At 39.8% G+C, this 27,645-nt stretch overlaps 2 protein-coding genes across 4 annotated transcripts; one reads left to right on the forward strand and one right to left on the reverse strand.

Moving 5' to 3' along the window:
* Positions 1-7,618: 7,618 nt before the first annotated feature.
* Positions 7,619-20,009, forward strand: nbn (nibrin). The gene is made up of 17 exons (XM_028579676.1): positions 7,619-7,806; positions 8,184-8,305; positions 8,746-8,873; positions 9,071-9,230; positions 9,325-9,428; positions 9,545-9,662; positions 10,885-11,075; positions 11,179-11,279; positions 11,382-11,514; positions 11,630-11,838; positions 12,899-13,067; positions 13,238-13,898; positions 14,046-14,135; positions 15,168-15,308; positions 15,918-16,031; positions 16,112-16,161; positions 17,612-20,009. Exons 1-17 carry the CDS (start codon positions 7,776-7,778, stop codon positions 17,643-17,645), a joined length of 2,556 nt encoding a protein of 851 aa, XP_028435477.1. The 5' UTR covers positions 7,619-7,775; the 3' UTR covers positions 17,646-20,009.
* Positions 17,978-26,103, reverse strand: osgin2 (oxidative stress induced growth inhibitor family member 2). 3 transcript variants are annotated; one of them, XM_028579677.1, is made up of 7 exons: positions 25,834-25,978; positions 23,537-23,629; positions 23,294-23,386; positions 22,975-23,111; positions 22,700-22,891; positions 22,509-22,600; positions 17,979-22,414 (listed from the first exon to the last, which is right to left on the reverse strand). In XM_028579677.1, exons 2-7 carry the CDS (start codon positions 23,577-23,579, stop codon positions 21,235-21,237), a joined length of 1,737 nt encoding a protein of 578 aa, XP_028435478.1. In that variant the 5' UTR covers positions 23,580-23,629; positions 25,834-25,978; the 3' UTR covers positions 17,979-21,234. The 3 variants fall into 3 exon arrangements, with proteins under 3 accessions (XP_028435480.1, XP_028435478.1, XP_028435479.1); XM_028579679.1 differs by lacking the exons at positions 23,537-23,629; positions 25,834-25,978 and adding an exon at positions 26,005-26,103 and having other exon boundaries at positions 17,978-22,414; XM_028579678.1 differs by lacking the exon at positions 23,537-23,629 and having other exon boundaries at positions 25,834-25,977.
* Between the last annotated feature and the right edge of the window lie 1,542 nt (positions 26,104-27,645).

Consider the following 27,645-nt stretch of genomic DNA (forward strand, 5'->3'; position numbering starts at 1 on the left):
TGTTGAAAAATAAATGATGGTCCAACTAAACGCAAACCGGATGGGATGGCATGTCGCTGCAGGATGCTGTGGTAGCCATGCTGGTTCAGTATGCTTTCAATTTTGAATAAATCTCCAACAGTGTCACCAGCAAAGGCACGTAGAATCTATCCGTTCACCTCTTCTGCGTCGCACAAAGACACGGTGGTTGGAACCAAAGATCTCAAATTTGGACTCATCAGACCAAAGCACAGATTTCCACTGATCTAATGTCCATTCCTTGTGTTTCTTGACCCAAACAAATCTCTTCTGCTTGTTGCCTCTCCTTAGCAGTGGTTTCCTAGCAGCTATTTGACCATGAAGGCCTGATTTGCGCAGTCTCCTCTTAACAGTTGTTCTAGAGATGTGTCTGCTGCTAGAACTCTGTGTGGCATCCATCTGGTCTCTAATCTGAGCTGCTGTTAACTTGCGATTTCTGAGGCTGGTGACTCGGATGAACCTCAGCAGCAGAGGTGACTCCTGGTCTTCCTTTGCTGGGGCGGTCCTCATGTGAGCCAGTTTCGTTGTAGCACTTGATGGTTTTTGCGACTGCACTTGGGGACACATTCAAAGTTTTCGCAATTTTCCGGACTGACTTCATTTGTTAAAGTAATGATGGCCACTCGTTTCTCTTTCCGTAGCTGATTGGTTCTTGTCATAATATGAATTCTAACAGTTGTCCAGGGCTGTCGGCTGTGTATCAACCTGACTTCTGCACAACACAACTGATGGTCCCAACCCCATTAATAAGGGAACACATTCCACTAATTAACCCTGACAAGGCACACCAGTGAAGTGAAAACCATTTCAGGTGACTACCTCATGAAGCTCATTGAGAGAACACCAAGGGTTTGCAGCGCTATCAAAAAAGCAAAGGGTAGCTACTTTGAGGAATCTAAAATATAAAACATGTTTTCAGTTATTTCACATTTTTTTGTTAAGTACATAATTCCATATGTGTTCATTCATAGTTTTGATGCCTTCAGTGAGAATCTACAATGTAAATAGTCATGAAATTAAAGGAAACGCATTGAATGAGAAGGTGTGTCCAAACCTTTGGCCTGTACTGTACATAGCATATACAGTATATACCTCTGAAATGTATTGGAATAGAAGTGTAAAAAAGCATAAAATAGAAATACTTAAAGTACAAGTACAAGTGCAAGTGCCTATTGTCAGCTGGCCGGGGACTACAGCTGGAAATTAGCCGTAGAGGCTAAAGCTGCTCCTTTTACTGTACAGTGAATTAAGGAGGACTGTCCACAACACTATAAACTAATAAACTAAACTCAAAATTGTTCTTGAGTAAATGTACTTATAAATGACCAACATCCATACAATCTCCTGACATGGTACAAGTCTTCCACTTTGGATATCAAAAATTTAAGGGAAGTATTTCTTGCCATATTGAACATTCAGATATTTTGGTGATCATTTAGATATTGTGAAAAAAAAGAAGCTTTACGATTGTGGATGCTGTCACAGGATGGAATTCATATTTCATATAACACATTTTATTTACATTTTTTAGTTATGCTGCTCTCTGCAACACCATTTTTTCTTTTCTATTTATTTCAAATGGTAAATAAACATGATTGTGAAGCATTATATAAAAATACTAAACATTAACTACATTTAATGCATGCATGCATTATAAAGGTAGTCATTTGAGATGTCAGCCATATGATATATTTTAATTGTTAAAGCAAACTTTAGTAAAAAGATACAACTAGTGACGGTAAGGTGACCGCCATGTCCTACCTACAGGCAATAACTGAAAATGATTTGACTTTGCATCTGCGATCGTGTGTGTGTGTGTGTGTGTGTGTGTGTGTGTGTGTGTGTGTGTGTGTGTGTGTGTGTGTGTGTGTGTGTGTGTGTGTGTGTGTGTGAGAGAGAGAGAGAGAGAGCTCACAGTAGGATGAACATCACATCTATTGATCAGGCTAATGTGGGGAGGAAAGGCTGCAGGCCACAGTAGCTAATCAATATACCTCTAATTACATGGGGCACTGAGTGTGTGTGTTACTGAGAGAGTGCGTAGGTGTTCCCCCCAAACTCACAGGGTTGTATATATAAATGCTGTCCCACTGAGGAATAGCTCATATACACAGATCATAGCTCACACACACATTTAACAGTTAGTTGTGAATCACTTTTTTGTTTTTTCAACCTTTTTGAACTCAAAGTAACCAACCAACTTTTTTTACTTAAAGGACACGGGGACGCTGTGTATGGATAAAGGGAATTGGTATGTATTCCTCATATTTGTATTTGTGTGTGATGTAGGATTTTGCCTCTCCTCTTCTTGCTTTTGCTGTCCACTGTTTCTCTTCAACCCTGTCTTTCCTAATGCCAATAGAGTCACTGATAGGTGATCTCGAATGCCATCAGGATCTCTACATACTTGTGTTATAGTGACTCCCTCCCTCAAGGCCTATCTCTTCTTCTTTGTGTGGTGTAGTCTGTGTCCTACATTCACTCTGAAACAAGCTGACTGACTGTGTGATCACTGAATTTTCTCTCATTTACAGGTTTTCCAATCTGCTGAGGCTCTGACTGGCTAGAAGCTGTGTGATATGTTTGATATTCGGTTGTTTTTGTGCTTCATTGTGTCAACTAAATATCAGACATATTCCTACAGAGTCTGGCATTGACTTCTGATCCTTGTACCTCTGAAAAAGACCCATGAAGTTCAGGTAACTGGTGTTGGAAGTACACAGAAATGTCCCTGAAGATCAAGTTTCACTGTTTACACTTCCTATTATCCTCTCTCAATCACACACACACCCGATTACACAATAATCAAGACTGACAGCCTACACTGGAAGTGTGCAAGTACATCCTGCTCCTGTGAGCAAACAGGCGTTTTACTGGCATTATAAAGGTTTGTGACATCAGATCATAACCTGACTTACTAAAAAGTCAGTCTGTTCACTCATGTTTTATTCTTTATTAGTAACAACTCTGGCATTTGTATTCCATAAATTCTCTTGAGGAGTCTTTTTGGCTTTTTTTCTGTAAAAATGTACAATTAAGGATTTATTTCTGTCATCATCTGTGATTTTATCCAAGCAGAATATAAATAAAGCCTGATGGCATTTTAACATCGTCTGCAGTGATTCATTACTGTCTCCACATCTCTGATTTGCATGCTATTGCATAATACATAGCAAGGTTTATGCTACAGATACTATTTTTGTACTTTAATTAAGTGATTTTACAAAGAGGGAACATGCTTTTGGACTTTTGGATAATGAAACGTCCTAGATTTTCTAAGGAAGCATAATAGGTTGCATCCTAATGTGCACAAGCCTGTGGGAGCACTGGCTGAAAAAAAACAGTGACACTGATGTTAGAAATAATAAAATGAGTTACTGTACACTTTATGAAAACACAGCCAACAACAGGGTATCACAAAATGACATATTCATATAGACATTGACGTGTGCTAGGCCATTGAAAGATTGTCTCAGGTATTACTATTCTTGAAACCAAAACTATTCTGACAGCAGTGGGTGCACAGAAGTCATCAGAGGCATTCTGTTAAAATATGAATACATCAGTTTGTTGCAGCACTAGAGGGCGTCTGGGTTGAGTGTATGTGTGTCTATATCACTCATCTGATCTGTAGTTACATTTGAGGACAAAGTTCAGGTTTGATTTTAAACTTGTGGATTCTGTTGGGGATGGTTGTCTAATTTTAAGACCAAAATTGTGTCCTTAGTTTGGTGTCATGCTGCAGAGTAAGCCTTGAGGCAATGAAATCTCCTAACAGTAACAAACAAATATATATATATATATATATATATATATATATATATATATATATATATATATATATATATGTTTTGTTTATAAGTTGGTGCAAAATACTTTTTGTAATAAACTGATTGTGTCATAATGCAAATGTTTTCTGCTGGCCAGATTTAAAGGGTTGACTGACATTTGAACTTTTAAGAAACCCTATTATGATGTCACTATGCTCCACCGTATTTACACAATAGTCAGGGTGTGGGGCTTCAGACTTCTCCGTTAACCTATATCCTGGTTGCACAGGCAATAGGTGTGTGTGTGTGTGTGTGTGTGTGTGTGTGTGTGTGTGTGTGTGTGTGTGTGTGTGTGTGTGTGTCCTCATAGGCACATGTTATCAGTGGACTCAGGGTGGTTTGTTCAAACAACTTCCAGCACAAAGACACTGAAAGCCATCCTCTAACACAAAAATAACCTCCAATTTTACAGAGAAGCCCTTAAATATTATGCCCCCTTCCCTGCTCCTGAACAAAAACACCCCCACAATGACGCAAAACATACCATGTTAAAGAGACTTTTAATAGGAAAATGAATCCACATTCCGAATCTTGTAATTAGCGCAACATGATATGAAATTGAATTAAGCAACTGATGTGCATCAATGAATTTGATCATTAGTCACTTGTAAGAAAAAGACAATTATCAATGAATACAACAGAAATAATAAAATAGCTTTTAACAATAAAAACAAATAACTTGGCCTTTTTTCAAACAAGCTTTTAAGCATTATTTTCATTGGATGTCACAATAAAATACGTATACATGTGTCCGGATGTTGAGTAGGGGTCAAGGGGTCACGCTGTGGGTAGGACAATAGGCCACTGGCTCATTGTCCTATGGATAGTGTCACCAGTGAGATCTTCTGATAGGGTCAAATGGCACCCCTGAGACAAATGTTATCTGAAAGAGTGCACACTATATACTCTGGGGCAATTTCTGTGAAGCAGCACAAGAGAGAATGACGAACATTGTAATAATAATGCTTGTATGCGTGTGTGTGTGTGTGTGTGTGTGTGTGTGTGTGTGTGTGTGTGTGTGTGTGTGTGTGTGTGTGTGTCTGTATACTATATGTGTGCGTGCAGATATAGAAGGTAATTAATGAGTGGGGGGCGAGGGGGGTTATGGACAAATAGCAATGTAGAAAGTAGAGATAAAGACGTGCTGGTTCAGTATAAATATCTGAGCCCACAGAGAGAGAGAGCATCAGTGGCACTGAGGAGAAGACGCAGAGAGCTGAAAGGGGCAAAGAGGGAATAGAAAAACAACAAGAGGGTGAATGAAGGCAAGAGGAACAGAAAGAGAAGTAAGGGAAGCTTTTTATATTACACAGTGGACACCTTGAAATAGGTAAGACTAACAGTCGGGCATTTCTCTCATCTGGTTGTTATGTTTGGTTGTTGTTTCTAACCTGTGCGCTGTTTCTTTTCAGAAATGGCCAACACAGCAGGAGGAGTGCTTTTGGCTATACTGTTTCTGAGTGCCAGTGTACCATGTTTCTCTGTGTATAACAGTGGCGAATGCTTCTTTAATACTAAAGGTGCAGTATGTGTATGTAAATGTATGTGTGGACATAATGTTTCCTACAGACTTTTATGTGTACATGTCCAGTGGTAGAAGTAATTAAAGACATTTTTTTTGATGTACTTGTACTTTACCTTTATTTTATTTCTTCATAATATTTTGAGAGGAAACTATTGTGCATTTTAACCCACTACATTTCTAAGACAGTTATACTACTATTACTTTGGAAATTTAAGTTTTTCCAACCAAAACATATGATCAGTTTATGAAATATAATGCATACTTAGGCTTTATAATAAACAACCCAACAGAATTGTAGTCAACATTAGCTCTACGCAGACCTGCTGTAACATTTAATTGCTGCATAATGAATCAGTAATAATAAAACTATAATATAATATGTATAATTATATACGAGTATATGAAAAGGACAATTCTTGTACGTTTTGATGATAACGTTAAGTGGAATTCCCTTCTTCTGTCTAGCCTGTAAGTAAAAATTTTAGTGCAGGACTTTTATTTGTAAATACATAGTATTTCTACTTCTACCCAAGTAAATCCACTGCTGTATGTGTCACAATAACAGATATTTAAAATTTTCAGGGAGCTGTGAACACATGGGACAGGTGTACGGGATAGGAGAAAGCTGGATAACCGATGACTGTTACCAGTGTGTCTGCATGGAGCCTTTTGGTGTAGGATGTTGTGACCAGTGAGTTTTTTTTTAAATTCACACTGCCCCCCAAAAAGTACTTAAACGTATTTGGATGTAGCACATATATACTCTAACTCTGATTTTCCCTGTAGTGGAGCTAAACCTGTGGACTATCCAGACTGGTGTGAGATCATCCGTAAACCTGACTCTTGTACGAGTGTTGCAGTTATGAGAGTAAATCACAAACTACCCTGCCTCTGGGGACGAGGCCGTCTCAGACCAGCTTCAGGCAAACCGTGGAATTCTGACAATGATCCTTTATTTTGAGTTCAGCAATTAATTAAAAAACAAAATAGCAATATAGCAATGTATGCTTTTTATTTTGGATTCAATAAATAAAGACCATGGGTTTTATTTTTTCGTAAGGTTTTGTGAGGGACTAAACTGTATTGAATTTTAAAACAAAACCTCCATATAACTAGGACTTATCTGTCAACCCGGTTTATGTATAATTTCACATTTTAAAATTGTGTTGTGGATGTTTGTTGTTGAGGACACTGTCTGGATTGTTTCTGGTTAATGTTTTAAGATTAAATAAAAATGTATGTCTAATGTAGGCCGATATCTATTTTCAGGTTTGGTCATTTGTTATTTTCCAATTTACTACACTTAATTGTTTTATTACTTGCTTGTTCTACAATTGAACAATGTCATACAGAATAGGGAATTCACCCCAAAACATAATTTGTATTGTGCTATTCCACTATTTTTGTCAGTTCAATGAGTATCTGTAATAAACACATGAAAGACTTCATGTCAGTCTATGTGGAATTCAGAGCATCAAAACCGAAAGTCATTTTACACCGAAATTACAGTGAATCTGCAGGGTTAGGGATTTATCGCAATTACCTCAAAATGATTTGAATGTACTAATTTTCAGTAGTTATTCCAGCTGGTCATAACCTGTTTAACTCAAAAACAGGTTCGTTCAAATTCAGAAATTAAACAGAGCTTTATGTTAAAGTGTTAAAAATGTCAAATTTCAGAATAATGAATTTTATATTATCGTATTATAATTATTGCTGCATCCATTTGTGAATTCCAACCGGGGATCAAGACTTATCTAAACCAAAAATAGTACATCATAATCATTTGTTAATTATATTTTGTATTATTATTCTGAATCTGCAAAGTAACTAAAGTTATCAAATGTAGTGGAGTAAAAAGTACAATATTTGCCTCTGAGTTGTAGTGGAGTAGAAGTATAAAGTAGCAGAAACTGGAAATACTCAAGTAAAGTGCAAGTACCTAAAATTATAGTAGGTAGGCAGCCTACAGTACTTGGAGTAAATGTAGTCTACTTTCCACCACTTTTCCTCCTTAAAATGGTTATTTATTTCCTCTTGTAGAGCACCAGTGAGTATTAAGGGACATCATGACCAAGCCAATGTACAATATTACTTTTACTTTAACTCGATTATTAATATTTAATAAAATAAATTTGCTCTAATTTGTTATAGATTCAACATAGATTTACTTGTCTCGCTTTGCAAGACCATATAGCCTACTGTAGATTTACCAAGCCTTAATGACTGAAGGTTAAGACTTTTATTTTGAAAATAGAGTAGCGGCGCATAGTTTGTACGTCACACGGTGGCGCGCTGAGTCCACCTTGTTGATAGTCGTTATAAATTGTCTTAAAATGTTGCCTTACTTCTGACTTACTGGTGGGTTGAACATATATGAAAAGGCAACAATAAGCAGTAAAATGTGGATACTGACACCCCTGGAGGCTGGAGGTAACTTTTTTATGGTCGTGGCTGACATTGTGACGCTAGCTTTACACACAACTTGCGGGTTAAAGTTAACGCCTGTTAACGTTAGCTGTGTTACAGAGTGCGTAACGTTATGATAAAAAACAATTAACGCTAAAAGTAGAAAATGAACTGTTCTTAACCGAGCGAGGCACATGAAGAGCAATTTGGGCTTTAGTGTCTTGCTCGAGGAGGAGCAGGATTTTAACAACTAATCTTAGCCGACCCGACACATAATTATGGATTGGCACACATAAAACAAGTCACATGCACTTAATGTAAATAGACAAGTTTGTAAAACCCCTAGTTATTGTGATTTTTACATTAGAGAAGGTCCATACCTTGCTTCCTGTCACACACAGGTGAGACCCACTATCTCCTCTCCAGTAAAGAGTATGTGGTGGGGCGCAAGAACTGTGACATCCTCTTACCCAACGACCAGTCCATCAGCAGGGCTCACGCGCATCTGACTGCTACTGACCACGTGAGTGACCGAACTGTTCTGCAGTATATATTTCATCATTTAATGGACTGAATGTGTTTAACAGAATCTGCAGTGCATCATATGTACAATATCTTCCATGTCAGGGCTACTGTATGTTCATGATTATGTGCAATACCACAATCAATAGAATTTTATATTGTGTTTTTGCAAATGTATTGGACAGTCTAATCAATATATAACATACAGAAGCCTGTATTTCTCTGTAGCCTGAATTTATATCAAGATGAAAAGATAGAATCCTACTGAGTTCTATCTGCAAGTTTATTCCTTATGCAAAACTGTACAACAGGACCAAAAAAATTGTAAATGTCAAATGGACTGCAATAGAAAGGGTGGGTTTATCATTGAGCCATGAATAATTGAACAGGAAGATGTAGGAAGGAAGGAAGTTTGACTGACTGACTGAATTTTATTCCTAGTCCCTGACTCTAAAAGACACCTCCAAGTACGGTTCATTTGTCAACAACCAGCGCTTGACAGAGAACACACCGGTGAACCTGAAGTCAGGAGACAATGTCACGTTTGGGGTTTTTCACAGCAAATTCAGGTAAGCAACTAAAACAAGACCTGGCTAGTAATGTTTTATATCACAGATTTGTGATCACTAAGTCTGGAATCATCTTTTACTTTTAAATGCACTCACACCTAGATTCATTTCCCCCAAATTCAGAAAATGCTAAATGCAGCTAATATGAATTTCATGTTGCATTATGAATCTCCTTCGTTGTCACATCTTCATATTAGTGTGGACCATCAGAAGCCAGTGGTGTGTTCGTCATGTTTGGACAATGATGGCAAGGCGTTGCTCTCTCAGGCCCTGCTGGCTTTGGGGGGAAAGCTGGTCAACAGCTGGACTCAGGACTGCACCCACCTGGCCATGCAGTCTGCTAAAGTCACCATCAAGGTCAGGAGGACCAGACTTTTGTATTCTCATTAGGTGGATACATGTGATAGGTTTGTCCCTCCCTGAATATGTGTTTAATGTTCTTCCTAATTAGACTATTTCTGCTCTGCTGTGCTGTCGTCCCATCGTGAAGCCAGAGTTTTTCTTAGAGCTCAGCAAAGCCGCTCAGCAAAAATTACCCCCTCCTAAAGCCGAGAGGTAAAAAAAACAATCCATCCTCATGTATACACATTCACACTGAGGATGAACTGAACATCAGAGGCCACACTGAACCAAACATTATCCTTCTATCTGTGCTGGTCATTGTTTTTAAGTTTCATCCCTGAGATCGATGAGCCCAGCTTGAGAAGAGAGGATGTTAACCTTGGAGTGATTCCAATTCGCAAACAGCTTTTCACCGGGAAGACCTTCATATTCCTCAATGCCAAACAAGTATGTCTACTTCTTTCTTTGTGATGAGCTAATATTGTTTTCATGCTCTGCAAACCCTTAGGTCACAGAATAGGAGGGTTTCAGCTGATCAGTTATAATTGCTCGGCAGTTGTCCTCCTTAGTCAAGGATAACACCACACAGAGAGTTATAGAAATGAGCACTTGTTATAGGCTGTATAACTGTCCATCCCCCTGCTTGTTTTTCTGTCATTAGCTTCGGAAGTGATGGAAAGTCACATGGTCTTGTTTATCAGCTGAACATCGCTTGCCAGGCAGTCGGCAGCCGGAGATCCTCTGGGGGACTCACTGCTCCAGTGGAGAGCCTATTTTCACAACCGATTAGAAATGTAGAATTAATGTATCTATCTCACGGTTTCTTCTCTGCCCCGGACAAGTAAGTCCATTATAATTTACCAGAGTGCAATTAAAATGGAAGTTGCAATTAAAACAGATTAATGAATTGACTAATATTTTAAGCATTTAATGGATATGTCTTTCCTTAAGAACCTCCAGATGAGGTCACATGCGCCATCGGGCATGTGCAGGTTTTGAAACCAGCAAACCTTTCTGCTGATAGCTAGTATTTGATAAATGCTTATTTCGATGTAATCAAGACCGGTGGTGAGTCTGCGTCTGTCAAAAAGTAGGTTCTGTCGTGTTCATTTATAACCTCAGAGACCTGGGCGCTGATTAGTAAAGAGTGAGCTCAAGGCAAAATACTCTCCTCCACTCCAAGAAAAGGACAGAAAATAAGAGAGTTGAAGAGAATAGAGACCTTTAGATGCTGCTGCAGTGTTTATTGATCTATATGTGCATGCTAATTATCTTATGTATTCTATTTCATATTATTTTTATTATTATTATCAAGTGGGTTTTTATTTTCCATCTTATTTGCCATTAATTATGGCATTCTTCCCCTGTTTTCTTATATTCATTATATGTCTATTTTCCCTTATTGTAAAGCACTGTGTGCTGCATTTCTTGTATGAAAGGTGCTATACAAAAAAGTACATGAGTACAACCGCCTTATAAAATATCCTCCGGAAGAAATGCTTTTACAATAACTAAAATATTTATGGATTGCTCAAAGGTTTGAGCCTTCAATTAGACTCCGATGAGGGGAAATATAAGAATGTTATTGTCAGAAGACACACAGTCCCTCCTGTCTCTCTGATCTGCTGTACATGATTATGTAATTCCTGCCTTTTTATGTTGTTTGCAGCTCAAGCGCCTGAGTGCAGCACTGAGTTTTGGAGGTGGCCGGAGCCAGCTACTGGAGGAGGGCTCTCTGCCCAGGGACCTGCTGGAGTCTCCACAGAGCTGTGTGATCGATGTTACAACAAGCAGCTCCCAAATTCTGCTTCCTTCCTCTACTACAGAGTGGGCGAACTCTGCGAACAGCATTGTTAAAAGGTTTGCACAAACTTCTGTTTTTCTGAGTGTGTTTGGCAATTTATTTGTCAAAGTGATGATTTGTGAACACTTCCAAACGCTCTCTCTTTTTCCGCTGACACAGAAAAGGCCTCAGAGTCATCACAGAGTCTGAAATTGGTTTGGCTGCCATCTATGCTTCCTGTGACATGTACTGCAATCCATCCAGTCTAACACCAGACTCAGGTGGGTAACCTGCCAGAAAAGCACTGATTGCAGTCTTTATTCTTTCAGTTTTCTTCCTTATATATAATTTTTCTTTGATTTTTGTTTCTATCTTTGTTTTAGATTCAGCACCAAAAGTGGGACCCAGAATCCCAAGGGCTTCGCTATCACAGAGCGTGACGGTGGATGAGACTGTGTTAGCTGCAGCATCTCAGAACATCACAGCGTATGCAGTTAACACAGAGCCATCACAAGGGTACCGACAATCACTCAGACACACATCTGTTATGTGTGAAAGTTGTCCAAACTTTTCATTTGTCTGTTTGATCGAGAAAGCCTGTCTGATGTGTGTAATTGTACTTATTTATCAGGACAGAGCTATGTAAAGGAACAGGGCTGACAGCCGTAGGGGAGACTCCTGAGAACAAGCAAAACCATAACGGCAGTCAGCTCCGTGGATCCAAACCCGTAGCTCTGAAGACGACCACTCAGTGCATCGTGGCTGATACAATGAGCTCCTCGTTCAACACTGTAGAGAACACGGCCTCACAGAGGGAGAAGCCTGAGTCCAAACCGACAGGTAGCTGCTAGATTGAATTAGGAATGCACCGATCTGTCTTTTTCTTTCTTGATACTGATTCTGATACCTAATGTCTGAGACATACAAATACCATCCAAAATTAGTTCAGTGTTTTTTTTTTTTTTTTTTTTTTTAATCTGTGTGAAACATATTATATTTTTCTGTGCAACACAACATGGAGCTTTGCTGTATGGACAAATCATTTCTTCTCAATTGTAATGGTTAATAAGTAGGTCACTTAAACAGACGCAGTTTCTAGACCTCCTTCTTTTATTGTTCAACAATATACATTATTTGTAGTAAATTTTAAATAGTTTTTTGTGCTGTTACAAATCATATAACATATATTAACATAATATATATTATTGAGCCTTAAGCATGATTTATGCTTCTGCGTAAAATCTATGCCGTGGCCTGAAGTGCACCTCCCGAAAAATGTAATTACACGTCACTCAGCCGTGGCTAGGTAACGTTGCATTTCCCCCTATTTGTTTCCTGGTTCTCCTTCTCCATAAACAACATGAAATCAAGGAGAGGGTTAACTTTTCCTGCTACAGATTTCCCACGATGGTCAGAAAGAACAGAGGAGACACTTTGTTTCCCTCACTATGCCTCTAGAGTCGGTACTCGCTCGGAAGCTAACGTCACTCTCTCACTCACTCTACCACACACCCCCCCACACACACACACACACACACGCCGGCCCTGCTATTCTCTCAAAGAGATTGACGCACACACCAACTCACAAATATAAACTTCAGGCCACTTACATAGGCTACGGCGAAAGCTCTGTGTGGACCCTCCGCACAACCATAAATCAAGCTTTAGGAGTATGCTTGTCGGCTGATTTTGGTACTTTGGTACAGAGCCAGGCTAGCAGTTTCCCCCTGTTTCCAGTCTTTATGCTAAGCTAAGCTTACGCACAGCAGGCGTAGGGGACAGATATGAGAGTGGTATCAATCCTCTCAGCAAGTGAGCAAACTATCACTTTAAGGCACTCATGATAGGAACATCAGCTTAGTGCCTGTATGCTGTAACCAATCAATCCGTGTTTTTGCAGTTTCAGACGCAGGTAGTAGTGGCATTAGGTCCCAGCCATCCCTTCCCAGGGCCAGCGGTGGCATGAAGACATTTCTACAGAAGCAGTCTCCTCCGAAACTCTCTGCACAAGCTTCCCCACAGAAACAATCCGCTCTGACCAGTTTCTTTCAAACCGTCAACAAGAAGAGGTAAACATCTTCTCCTTAAAACGGGATATAGGACTTTATCAGTGGTGTTGCATGTTAGTGCACTAACTACAACTCCTTTACCCAATGACAATTTACATACCATCACCTGGCAATAATATAAGTTGAAAGTCTATTCCTTACCTTTTTCTTTGTTTCGTCCTGTCATCAAGGCCTTTGGAGGATGAACTCTCGGCTGTCATGTCAGAGCCAAAACGGCCTGTACTGGAATCAGCCATCAGCATACAGGCACCAAACACTTCAGCTACGTCTAAAGAAACATACTCACGTTTAGACAGAGTCCCTGCAGCAGCATCCCAAAATCCACTGGGGTCCACAGCTGATCTTTTTGTAGGGCAGTCAGACAAGGTCTCCCACACTGTCCACGAGGAGCCACGGAGTAGAAAGAGGAAGGAGATGGAAGCCGAGATACAGCTGGATGAACTGGAGTCTCTTATGTCTGAGGATATGGACTTCTTTGATGAGCAACCTGCAAGTAATCAAGGCCAGCAAGCACAGCTAATAATGCCCAGTTCAACTGAACAGAAACAAGGATTAAATACTTTGGAGGCTCCGTCTTCAAGCAAGAGGCAACGGCTCCCCCCAGAAGAAAATGGAAAGAACCAGAGGCCACAGGGGGGCCTGGAGAAAGGGTCAGGTTCCCATAAGAACCAAACATCTGAACAGCGTATTGTCTCCATCAAGACAGAGCAGGTTCATCCTTCAGAATACAGGACAAATAATCATGAGTCCAGCAAACCTGCAGAGGTGTCATCTGCCAGTACAAGTCAAGACATACCGCCTTTTGACGATGACGAGGCATCTTTCATTGAGGTGAGGACAGAGGATTTGCTGTCAGTGTTCTTTTGTGCAGCACTAATTTAAAGAAAATAATTTAAAACTGTCTCCGCACACACTGAGCTTTATAGATAATGATGTTTCACTGTTACTGCACATTTGTCACCCTTTTTATTCCTGTAGGATTTAGAACTACTCAGTGTTGATATTTGCCAGCCTAAAGAAGAGACTAAGACCCCTCCGAAACCAGTTACAATCAAACAGGAGGTCCAAGTAAGTTCTGTGAAAAATCTTTCTCTCTCTTTCTCCCTTTTGAATAAGCTCCATTTCTAGCTGCACCTAGATGCTTTATTATCTAGCTTTATTTATTTGTCAAAATTATTAGTCTAAAGTTTGGGACAGATAGGAACCACTGGACACATCAGAGTCAATACAAGCACCTACTATTTCCTATGGCTGCAATTCACCAGTCAAAGATTGTTAGATTCACGTTGGCTCAGTGTTTACTCACATCCAAGAACTAATCCGGTGTATTTATTGTGCCGTGTTAAAACATAAAATCTCCCATATGCAGTGTAATCTGAAACCACATAATAATATTATTATTATTATTAAACAATTTCAAAAGATCCTTATTAAAAATGTTTAATTATGTTATGCATTTATGTTAGAAAAGCAGACATCAGATGATGTATTGTTATCAGATTCTCTTACTCTTATATATATCGATATTGTGATATGAGACTAGATATCGTCTTAGATTTTGGATATCGTAATATCGTGATATGACAAAGTGTTGTCTTTTCCTGGTTTTAAAGGCTGCATTACAGTAAAGTGATGTACTTTTCTGAACTTACCAGACTGTTCTAGCTGTTTTATTATTTGCCTTTTCCCCACTTAGACATTATGTCCACATTACTGATGATTATTTATCTAAAATCTAAGTGTGAAGATATTTTGTTAAAGCACCAATTTTCAACCCTAGAATATTGCCACAATATCGATATCGAGGAATTTGGTCAAGAATATCATGATATCTGATTTACTCCATATTGCCCAGCCCTACTTACTCTTAAATATTCATATTGGTATTGGGTCCCATAAATCCAGTATTTGTCAGCTACATGACATGGCATTGAAAACCATTCAGGATTCACCGGAGACACTGAACACCTGAACACCATGTTATTGTTGTTTAAATCACTTTAGTTGTGTTTTTATAGAGTCTACAACATTATTCTTTGCTAGAAAGAACAGTAACTGTCCATCAGACAAATGTTAACTTATTAATGTGCTGTTTTGCAGGAGTCAAAGATTGATGATGGCCTTCCTAAAAAGCTGGTGTTGGTGGAGTTTAGATCTCTCACTGTGACTGCACCTCCCAAAACCAAACCACAGAGGATGCAGAGCAACGACTCCGCAAAGAACTTTAAATGTTTCCGCAAGGTCAGACTACAATGCAACTTACATAACAGAAACACACAGTAGAGCCTCATTTGAAATTTAGGAACAGCACTTTATAAAATGTATTTACAAATTATAAAACTCCTAAGAGGCTCTGTTGTGTTTTATTCAGTTGTAGTTGCATGTGTGCCAACACTGGAGGACAACATTTTGTCCTCCACTGATTATACAGCTCACCTCTTAAGTGAAAACAATTGAAATTTTAAAAAGGAAAAATATCCCCTCATCCATGTAGTTTAAAAAAAAAAAAAAAAAAAAAAAAAAGCAGACAATTTCATTTTCATATCAATACCAGTGGACAAGAGCTTTTTTAATTTCCTTTTTAAAATGAACTGTTTTCCACTCCAAACACACCAGTGAGTGATTCTTTTTCTTCATAAAATTTCCATTATTTGCAAGACACGTGTCCATTTTTTTAGTAAGTTTAAGAGATGATCATGTACTGTATGCCCTGATGAAAACACTGTCTTCAATGGCGGGATACATACAGTAGGGTCAAAATCAACTTTAATCCCCATCACAAAGTTCCGACAACATTTGCCTCATGTACAGAATCATTTTAATTTTCATATAAATGTCCTTGTGTAATAGATCCGTGTGCCAGGTGCCATGGGCTCATCCCACATCATCGGAGGATCTGATCTACTGGTTCACAACAGGGGCAAACACTCTGATCTGGATGAATGGCTGAAAGATGCAGCGGAGGTACTATTGTTACTCTATCTCTCTTATCTGTCTGTGATCTCCCTGAGCGCATTCATGATTTGAGTCTGTGTTTGTTTCAGGAAGAGCGTCAGAGCAGACGGGACGAGAGTGTTGGAGATGACCTCTTTAGGTGAGAAACTGGATTTCATTTTCTGTAGAATGTGTAGTAACTTTGTTACCCCCTTAACTCAGCCCCTCTAAAACCATTTTTCTGGTATGTAAAGAAAAGCCAAGCCATTTAATCTACTGATTTTATTAATCAATAGTAATGATTTGAGACCTTCCTTCTGCTTTAGTTACGGTCTCGTTCGTTACCGGTGTCTTGAAAAAGAGACAACCCTCGGCATGACTTACTCATATAGTATAGGCCAGGTAATTGGTCATCCCATATCATCAGTAGAGGTTCTCATGTGACCAAAATATTAGACCCAATCTGAAACTGAGTTAAGACATTAAGAGAGAAAACACAGATGAGACAAACAGTCACTTGATGCTCAGTCCTTGCCGCAGCGGCCGCGGGTTCAATTAATATCTGAATAAAATCCCGAAAAGCAATTGTCATTCAATAGCATAAATTGTTTTCTTAGGTCATGTGTGTTATTTGTTATGAATTCGGTATAAAATAATACAAAACAATATTGTGGATTAAACTGCGAAACTTTCTGCAGTTACTGTTATACTGTTACTTTATGTGTAATGTATTGGATGTTACTTTGCCCCCTTTTTGTGTTTATTGTTTGGCCAGACAGGTATAAATGTTTCCTCTTTTGTCTCCGTCAGTTGCATCCTTTCTGATTTAGACCTCACGGAAGGCGAGAGAGCTACAATACTTTCCATTGTCAACTAAGCGATTTGTTTCTATCGGAAATTGGCATTTGGGTTAAATCCTAAATTTACACTGTGACTCTTGGACTAGTAGACTTGCTTGGTCCCTCACTTAGTATACATGCAAGTCAAGGTGGTCAAAATCTAAAATAAAGATGCTGCCCGTACAGCCTCTGTCATTATAATCAGATGCAGACATTATATAATTAAGAATTATGGATATGGGGCCACTGTAGCTTCAGTTTAACCAATCAGAACTTAGTCCTTCTTTCGTCACAGTGGTTGCCAGGGTAACAGAGGTGATGTAAGCTGGCACTGCCGTGTTTTCTTTGACTAAGCAGAAAAGTGTGTGTGTGTGTGTGTGTGTGTGTGTGTGTGTGTGTGTGTGTGTGTGTGTGTGTGTGTGTGTGTGTGTGTGTGTGTGAGTGTGAGTGTGAGTGATGGCTGAGCTGTTTGATCACTGATTCATGCTTAGCCAGTCATGCGTATCTGGGGAACAGACTCTGCTGCTAAGAAAACAATCCGGTATTTTTTGGTAGGTCTAAACCAAGTTTCCAGACGTGGTTTATAGGAAGCCTGTTTGCTTTGAGCTGTTCAAACACTGTCCCCGTTTTACAGCGCTTAATTTGGTCTGTTTTTATTGTTTGTTCAAAATGCCTCTAAGGACATTAAGGAATGATCCATGAGGGGTGTTAAAAGCCCATCCTGACATGGACAGACCTATGAGATGAAATCTTCTCTGTGTGTGTCTTTAGGTACAATCCCACCAAACTAACCAGGAGGAGATGAAATGCCTTTATCTTGACGTCGTACAGAGGGAATTAATTTCAAAAGGCACAGGAAGTATGTCAAACTCCAACAACAGCGTATAAAAATGACCCCAGAAATAATTCAACAGATAACTCCTGATATCTGTATTTCAGCTATAATGCTTCATAACTGCTAAAATGTTCAGAAATGTTTGTCATAGTTTTGTATTGCTGTTCTACCTGTGCCTATCTATCTATAAATGTCACTAATTAAGCCACTGGCAGCGAGCAATGTAAGAAAACAGTCATGTTCAGAGATTTCTCTCAAAGTTTTATTTGTCAATAATAAAAAATGTAGCATACAAAACATTAAAAATTCTTCAATTGTACAAGAGAGCATTTCAACTCTACATGCTGAAAGCAGCTATTCCTTGTTTTTAAAGTTAAGACCAAATTTGTTTCCTGGTTTTAGCTGAACTAGAAACTTAGAGGGATTGAAGTTGCTGTTTCTTAATCTTCATCTGCGATGAGCCTGCAGGCACTTTTACAGATCTGAAACTGTCATCATGCCAAAACATTTATGGGCCTTTCTGTGCAGATAGTTGAAGCCCATCTGTCCATTCATATTCAGCATGTATTGTGGAAGTTTAAACACAGTTCTTTTTCTTAAATTGCAATGGGATTATTTTGCTTATTATACGGAGTACTTGCAAGTTGCTTTCTAAAATTCATACAAATCTGTACTAAAATGTAAAGTAATGGATGGACACACAATAAACCTGTTGGTGCTTAATTAAGCAAGCCGATTGCTCTCGGAATTGAAAGCGGTGGACAGTTGTGTCCAACCTGATGTGCCCAGGGTCATATATTTTTTTTTTCCTTTTTAAGTAAATTCAAACCAATAATACGAGTTATCTCGACTTTTAAGTCACCAAGTCTCTGCAGTCCTTAAATGTACTCTTTCCACATCTGTTCTTATAGCACGTTTATGTCTTCTGCTCACAGCAGCTGCTGCTAGGCAATGGATCATTATTATAATTATTATTATATAATTAATATTCATATCAAAACAATATTCAGAAGTCAGTGAAAAAAGCATCAAGGCATAATTCTGCTAAAGTTCAATATTTAACACAAGTAATAACATTTCCACTAGCTCAATAGGATTACTAAAACTTATACAGTAATTTGTTAAACTATTAACTTTGTTAGTGGAAAAAGTAATGTGACTACAGTAGCGTTTTATTTTAGTAATTACCCCCAACACTGACTACCATATTGTATTGAAGGAGGCGGAAGAAAAAATTCCCTACACAGGGATCAAAGTGTCACATCACAATAAACAAACCATGAGTTGTGCAGCACACAAAACAAATTATGCATATGGCATCACACTCTTGCAGACAGTGATTGATGAAAGAAACTACAGTAAAAATGAAAAATAGATTGCTCCGCTCTCTTATTTGACACTTAACAAAACAATATTGGCTGTTTGCTTCGAAGCCGTATTAAAAAATGGAAGAAGAATTTTTTATATACACACATGTAGAGTTTGGCGATGTGGAAAAAAATGTAAGTCCTCATATTGATCATGTTTAGGAAATCACCTGCTTTGGTGTATTTCAGAAATAGTTATGGAAGAAGTCTGACTTGGCAATTCCTATGTAGTGTTAAGTAAACAAAGCTGTGTGCCATGTTTCACACTATTAAGAGAAACATGATATGGCTACGGTCATAGACAATAAGTAATTTACATATTGCCCAGTCAGGTAGATTGAATAGTTCTAAGATGGAGCTTAGATATTAGCCTTCATGAAGATAACCACAACATGCTAAAAATGGCACTATGTAATTATAAAAAATACAAAGAGGATACTAAGATTTGGTTTGCTAAAAATATAAAATTATTTAGATTGTATGATTGTAAAAATGGGTTTTCTGCAAGTGTGCTTTTCTGTTCTTTTTTTTGAAAGCCTGTTCTCTTCATGTGTGACTGGCGAAAAGAACAAGAAAATGTGCACAAAGTGTTGTAATTGTTGCGTTTAAATAAATGTATTGCTATGGCAAGAATAGTGTTACGTTTTCACTATATTTTTGTCATGATGTAATTGGCAGTTGTTAAGTTTAAAGGACCATACTGGTATTTCTTGTTTTATCCTATTTTATATTCTTTCTTGTACCGCTAGAGATCCATCTTGGTAAACACCATGCCCATGTTTATTTTGTCTAAAGAATGGGTTGATTTGATGAAAAGTTTACAAGTCTCAGAATGGAAAGTTGGCTGCCAAATGGAGAAAGTTCACTATCTTTCTGGAAAATAATAAAATAAAAAGCATCATTATTGGTGTTACTGTTTTGAATGTAAATCTAAACAAAAATAAAATCTGCCAAGATGTTTACCGTTCTTCTGAAGTTGTCCATACTGGAAATTAATAAAAAAGAAGAAAATGTTAAACACCAGAATGATCCTTTAATTACCATATCTTTTGCCAGGAATTCAAACGTAGCAATTGGTGTCCAAGAATACATTCAGATCTGCAAGTGAAATTATTTGCAAAGAATATGGAAGCAAATAAGAGACATAATTATTTGAATTTTAACAGCCACTGAATATGTAATATTGAATTATATTAATTTGAAAGTCATGTATCTGAATTTGTTCTGAATTTACCTCTTTGAAATTAAAATATGAATTTTTTTGATTTGCAATTTCAAAAGCTGAATTTAAATATATATTTTTTCAATGATCACAAATCATCAGATCCAAAAATTCAAGTTTCCAAATTTCAAAAAGATTGATTCAGGTTGCTCAAATTCAGATCCAAAAATTCAAGATGAAATAATTCACATAGCAACATCCGGGCTACCCAGGACAGGATAGGCAATCGAGCCTGAATGCAATCAAACCGACTTCTTGCCTATCAGAGCATGGTCTGCCAGTCGTGATCCAAGAAAGCCTTTCAGTCGCACTATAACCAAAGCAACAGTTCAGATTTTAAAGACTTTTCTTTCTTTTATGTATATGGCTCCAACTACCTACAATAGCAGCTAAACAAAGAATCCTCTGAAGTTAAAAAGGCAGGCTCAGAATAATCAGGAACATCAAGATTGCTTAGCCATGAACTTGTTGGTTTACACATTCCAAGATAAATCTTGTGTGCGTCCACTATAACTAACACTCACCACTCCCGGTTGTACAACTAAAAGCTGAAATACGACTTAAAGTGTGATATGATATGACACCAATTTAAACGGTTGTTAGTAAATGGATTGAAAGACACATGGTGAACGAATAAATAACCCTGATGAAAATAAGGTCCCATTCAGTTGTGAGGTACAGATTGACTAGAAAACATTGGCACATGGTAGCTTGGACTTCTGGGGACTTCTTATGGAGTCAAACAAGATTTTTGAAAGCTGTGTTTTGTTTCTTTAGAAACTAATTAGTGTACATCCATTTTCTTTTCAGTCTCAGAAAGTTGTAAAAATGCCTTAGCTTTGATGAGAAAACACTGCCTAAATGATTAAAACAAACTCTTGTTTTCCCCTTCATCTTTTACATGAGTTGGTAGGAGTGCTTGAAATCTGCTCTACGACCAACGTGTACGGCTCTTTTCTTAATCATGTTTTCAAATAAAGTTATTCTCTTCATTGCTGATGAGCTTCCCTTTCTTCTTGAGTCTCTTCAGCAGACACGAGGCAATGCCTAAAGCACCACCCTTCAAAAAGCGAACAAAGTTGTCTCCCACCAGCGGGCCCATTGCAAACAGACCTGGCTCCTTGGTACACTCAAAAGTGTAGGGGTGGATGTCAATCGGGTTCTGCGTGCAGGAGATGGGTTTTGTTGGATCCTGACCCAGGTACTGGCCCTGCCCCTTCAGAAAAAACAAGTTTGGGTTGGTCCCAATCAGCACTAGGGCCATGGAGATCTTGAAGGCCTTGAGGGAGTTGTTCCCCTGCAACAAACACTTCATGTCAGACTGGAAGGACACCACGCAGTGTTCGGGGAAACTAGTGTAGTCAGGAAACAGGCTGACATTGGTATTACCAGCCATGTTACTTGCAGCAAGTTGGGGCTTTGGGCACATCTTGGCACATACTGAAGAGGCGATACTTACTGCCTGGGGTCTGTTTAAAGCAGAGGAGGGAGCCACATTTGTGTAGGTTTGAGAGCACATCATGTTGTAGACTTTGTGGTACTCTGGGTACAAGGTCTTGGGCAGCTGTTTGAATATAAGTTCTGGGTCGTCTACGCTCTTACGAAAGACATGCAGCACTCTGATGTTGCTGTTACAAGCGCACAGAACTGCATCTGCAGCACTTAAACCAGCACCTACGATCAAAACCGGATCGGAGTTCATATCCAGTTTTCTACGGCTGACCGCCAAGCCCAGATCGGAGATGCTGTGGAATACAAATGGTAGGTCCTCACCCTCTGCACCTAATCGAACCGGTGAATCAGATGCACCGGTGGCCAGAACTACGTTCTCAGCAAACAAAGAGAAGGGCACATGAGTGTCGTTCTGCACCTGCTGGTATCCCCTTACTTCCCAGAGAGCCCCCCCTCCTCCATTGTTTAGACACTCAACTCCATTTCCCTCAAAGCCTTCATTCCCACCATCTCCCACCCCTCCATCTCCTTGATCAGTGTGCCCATTTTCCAGACCTCCCTCGTGCCCCCGGTAGAGTTTCTGGACAGAGGTCACGTAGGTGTTGTCAACAAAATTCTTTTGGAGGCCCTTAAGCTTCACATAGTTACGGTAATAGGATGAGATCTCTTCTGGGGTGGCTCTGTCACTGGTGGCATCCCTAGAGAGAAGAGAGGGACAATTAGGAAAGAGGTAGCACAGAAATAAACCAAGACTTTAGCCATGTCTTTGCTGCTGTCAACCTCTCTTAATACCTGCGTTTCCCGTTGGTCAAGTCCCTGTAGTTAACCCCTGGAAGCTCCATCCAGATGCCAAGACTAATAGTCAGCATGGAGCCTTCCATTGCCTGATGAAAGAAGAGGAGAGTGCAATTTCAGAGAACCAAACGATTAACATAAAATACGAATAATTACAAAGGTGTGGCAGACTAAACCTTGTATCTTACATGCCAAGCACCTCCAGGCGTTGCCCTCCCCAGCACCAGATGAGGGATGTGGTGCTGCTTGTCCCTACGCCACTGAAGGACAGGGGGGAACTCGTAGCCAAAGTCAGCATTGGGGTGCAGAAGTGTATCAAAAAGCACAGCCACAGGGTTCCTTGACCTCCCCTCAAGACCTTCACTCAAATATTCCAGATCCTGCAAAAAAAAGTCCCCATCATGACACACCTGAGTGAATGTGATCATGTGTACATGTGCAAGGAATTCCTAGATGTTTTTACCTGTTCAGTGATGGATAGGTGCTTTGTCTCCTGCAGTTTCCTGTATATTATTGGGTTCGGGTGAACAGTTGCTGTATCTAGGTAGGGCTTGTGTCCACTCAGCAGGTAGGACAGACAGATACCTGATGGGCCATTTCCTAAAAACCACCCCAAGTTTGGGAAATGGTGGATCAGCATCACAAAGGAGCACACAGCATTATGAGACAAAAGTTAGATTGAGAAAGACACCTTTAAGATTGTATGTGTGCAGGATTTGGGCCAAGTTGGAGTAACAATGTGAAACCATTCAAGGTTGGGAGGTTAGGAGCAAAATGTTTACCTATGATGACCACAGGGACAGTGGGTGGCTGATCTTGTGGCAGAGTGGTCTCTTCCAGAAGAGGCATGGCTGCAGCCTGGGCCAGAGCCGACACTGAGGAGGAACGATAGAAATGAGAAGAAAGTTCCTGACATTTCTGTAGCTGTCCATTTGATACTCTAGTAAAAGCAGAGGCTCGTTTGTGCTTTGTCCCCCCCAACTGCCTCCATGTTTATGGGTCAGATTATTTGAACAGGTTCAAACCGGCTTGCTGTCTTTGTGTCTGCCAATGTTGTTGTTGTCTCATGTTAGCTTAGATCCTGTCTCCATCCACCATCATCAGCTGACTCACACGCACTAACCGGGGGGGAAAAAAATGTTATTCATCCTGTTATTGTGCTCCCACACACAGCCACTGGCCTCCCTGTTTGTCTGGGGCTTCACACACGTGGAAACACCCCGCCAAAACACAACATGCCCCCAGCTTTTCTCTTTGCCGTCCCGCCAATGTCCACACACCCCCTGTCCTATCAAACATGGCCCGCGGCATGGCTAGCCTGTGTTAACCCCAGTGCCGCTTCCTAAACAAAAGGGAGTTCTAATCGGATTTATATAGGCTTGGGTCTGTTGTGAAACGTTGCCGTTGAGCATGTGTAGTGTGTAACGCGACAGTGCCATTGTGTGCCCACTGGGCAGTAAATCCCCCCTGATCACTTCTCTGAGTGGGACCTAATCCCACTGGACCTGTTTATGTCCTTACTGCCCCTTTCAACAGCAGCAGGATGAGAATGTGGTCCTGGCATCATGACAGAGCTCCTCCTCTTCTCATACCCACCCACCACCACCATCACACACAAACTCACGGGCACTCCCGCCAAAACATTACCCACTAGCCACAGCAAGCAGTGCCCACTTGTCCCAGTTTCATACTAACCAAAACAATGCCCACACCACTTTTGTCTTATAGCCCAAAACTCTGGCTCACTTCCCTTAAATCCCCCATGTCTCCCTGCTGCCAATAGAGTCCGCCTCATTTCACGTGCACCCCTCCCTCCCTCCCCCTGTCTGACCTGTCTGTAACCAGTTGTCTTTGTGTTTAGTGTTTACAGTCAGAACCATTTCTTGTTTGTTTTTTTGCTTGAACTTTCACTTTGCACACCTTTTAAATCAGTGAGTACCAACAACAACATATTCTAATTTAAGATTATTTGTTATTTGTCCACATTTTCCACCAATAAACAGCATGAAAAACAGTATGTATCACAAAACAATCCCAACTATAAGGTCCAAATACTAGCTTTTTTTGAGCTTTTTAACTGTATCCCATGTGTTAATCAGCAACAACCAAGATTATTTAAACACAGAGTAGTATGTAGTGTCTGTTTAGGTTGTTATTTAGTCCCCTGAACATGCAGCTCGTACATTATTATTATCTGGTATCTCTTAATTCTGTACTAATTACTGTTTTTGCATCAAGTACCTTTGACAGATAAATAGTACATTATCCAACAACACTGATGATATTATGGTGACAAATACAGGAGAAAATAATGAGCATAAGTGTGTGCTTTATTTAGCCTATACTGTTGTTGTTTTGTTTGTTTTTTACAATTAATTAATCTCCATTTAATACAAAAGTAAAACACAGTTACATTGCAGATCATCCAAACTGCTTGAGAGTAAAACACAATTCACTGTAAAATGTGACAAAAAAAGAAACGCTGACTTTATTATTGTTGCTGGTTTTTTGTTTGTTGTACTGGCTTACTGCCTTCACGGTGCCACGTGTGCAGCATGTGTAGAGATGATGGACCATCCTTTTCTAGAATAGTGTACTGAGTATTGTGGGGAATATATGGAAAACAAATTAAACTTAATCAATGGTCAATGGAATAATAAAAGCCTTTTATCATTAATGTGGAAACTATACTTGAAAATATCAATGCGTTTCAATCAAGATTGCTCTTTTTTTCTGACTTAGTACAGGCTCTGTTTTAAAAGGTATGTTTGATTGTCACAGGCCTACCACTACAGCCTCATGTTTGCAACTTGAGCTCATTTGAATGCAGCAAAATTGAGTTAACTTCAAACCAGCGTGTGTGTGCGTGTGTGTGCGTGTTTGAATGAGGAATGCTGGGAGCAGTGAGTATGATGAGGTGACTAGGACCGCAGACAGAACAACACACAGAGAGAATCAGAGGGAGAGGTCCTGTCCAGTGAAACAGTCACAGAAAGCCTGTGTGTGTGTGTGTGTGTGTGTGTGTGTGTGTGTGTGTGTGTGTGTGTGTGTGTGTGTGTGTGTGTGTGTGTGTGTGTGTGTGTGTGTGTGTGTGTGTGTGTGTGTGATGTAGCCGTCTGCTACACCATCATACTTTATCCTCAATGGGCTCAAACCTCCCACCATAAACTCCTGACTCAGAGCAGCGGTCCCTTACAGCCTGCATCCAATAAGGCACAATGAGCACATGCGACAAGCGGCTATGTCACCATCATTGCATAATTTAGGTCAAACAAACACTCACGGGCATCCTCAACAATCGGCCAAGAACACGATCTCTTACCGCACTGTGATGTATCTCGCTATGTCCCCGTCGCGTCCTGTTATCACAACCCACGGCTGCGTTTCTAACCGTATAAATAGGCAGACACCGGTGGGAGGACCTATCCAACTGTCCGGGCTCCTGCATGAGATAATAAGCCAACCTCTCTCTCGTCATCACACACACACTTACCTCCGTCCAGCTAAATTCGAGTAGTCCTGGTTTATTCAATTCTGAACAGCCTATAAATGTCGTCTCAGAGGTAGGTATAGGCTAGATCTTCTCTGTGTCTTGATGGCAGTCAGAGTGTGTGTGTGTGTGTGTGTGTGTGTGTGTGTGTGTGTGTGTGTGTGTGTGTGTGTGTGTGAGAGAGAGAGAGAGAGAGAGAGAGAGAGAGAGAGAGAGAGAAAAACCGGGTCCTGTGTCGTCACATGCGCATCTCACTGCACCGGCAGTCGTGCGCGCGCGTTCACGGAGAAAGAAGAGAACCGGAAGATCAGAGCATCTTTCAGCATCCTCACGGCGCCGCCGACACTCTGCTGTTGACTGAGTGGGGTTTAGGTGGAGAGTTTTATGTTTATGAAATGCATTGCCCAAATCTAGTAGGCTACATGTTACTGGTTGTAATTGTCCCTTTAAAGGTGGCCTAGCCTATATTTCAACTGGTAAAAAAATGACTGGGTGGGCTGTAATCAAATATAACCCTAGTGAAATCAAGTAATTTTGAGGCAGGACCAACCTTTCAGTCACAAGGTCACTTTTTTGCAAGTGGAAAACTGGATGTTACTGGTTCCAATGACCCTAAATGTAGGCAAATGCTCAGGATCCAATCGCTCTTTTTTTTTTAAACTGTAAAAAAAATATTTATGTCCTTTAAAAGTCTCGTTTGTTCATGCTATGTCGCAATGCCGTATACAGTGCTTTGCAAAAGTGAACACCACCCCCCTCCTTTTTGACACTATGGTGGAACTACACCTGACATTTTATAATTCACAGTAAATGACCAATTTGACACAATGTTCTAACATTCAGCAGTTTTAGTTGCTTACGTTTCAATTTGGGTTCTAATCTGCGCCATGAAATGACCAACTTCTTCTTCTTCTCTGGGGACTACCAATGTTAAACTTCACAACCGTCTCCTGCTCTCCCTTTGACAGATTAGATAGAGACTCAGCCAAAGATCGGGAGTGTGGCACCATAACCACCTCAGATTGGCCAAAACTACATTTCTGTTAACCCTTTCCTTGACTGGGTTACAGGTGCATAGCATCGGCGACAGACACACAGGATATTACACCTGTTTCAAGCCCTTTGAACCTGTAATTGTTTGTCCTCTGTCACTAACAGACAAGTTCACAAACTCTAACTTAAGGCACCAAAATTAATTTAAAAAAAATTTAATGAGATGAAATTTATGGGGGCTTGAGCCCATGCTACGGTGAAGCCAAAAACAATTTTCCACATTGTGGACCATTAAGTTCCTATACAATATAACATTATGTATATGCTAATGACATTTAGACTATATAGGGAAGAAAGCTCTAGAAATCTAGACGCACCCTAGTGGCAGCAAATTTATTTTGCAGCCAACATCTTGATGTGGGTCTAGCTTGTCAGGCTAGAAGAAAGCACCAAGTCATTTTGATAGGCATACATTTTGCACCTGGCAAAACGACATACCTTTAGTCCATTTTGATATTTCACATGTCAGCAATTTTATTTGGTTGGTAGCTCAATCATTCTGATAGAGTAGCTGATATGCACAATTTGCCATATATTTAAAATATTAGCTAAAGGGAAGATGTAGTTTATCGTGGGATTCAACTTAAGTAT

This window comes from Perca flavescens, chromosome 6, assembly GCF_004354835.1.
Source record: "Perca flavescens isolate YP-PL-M2 chromosome 6, PFLA_1.0, whole genome shotgun sequence".
Lineage (NCBI taxonomy): Eukaryota > Metazoa > Chordata > Actinopteri > Perciformes > Percidae > Perca > Perca flavescens.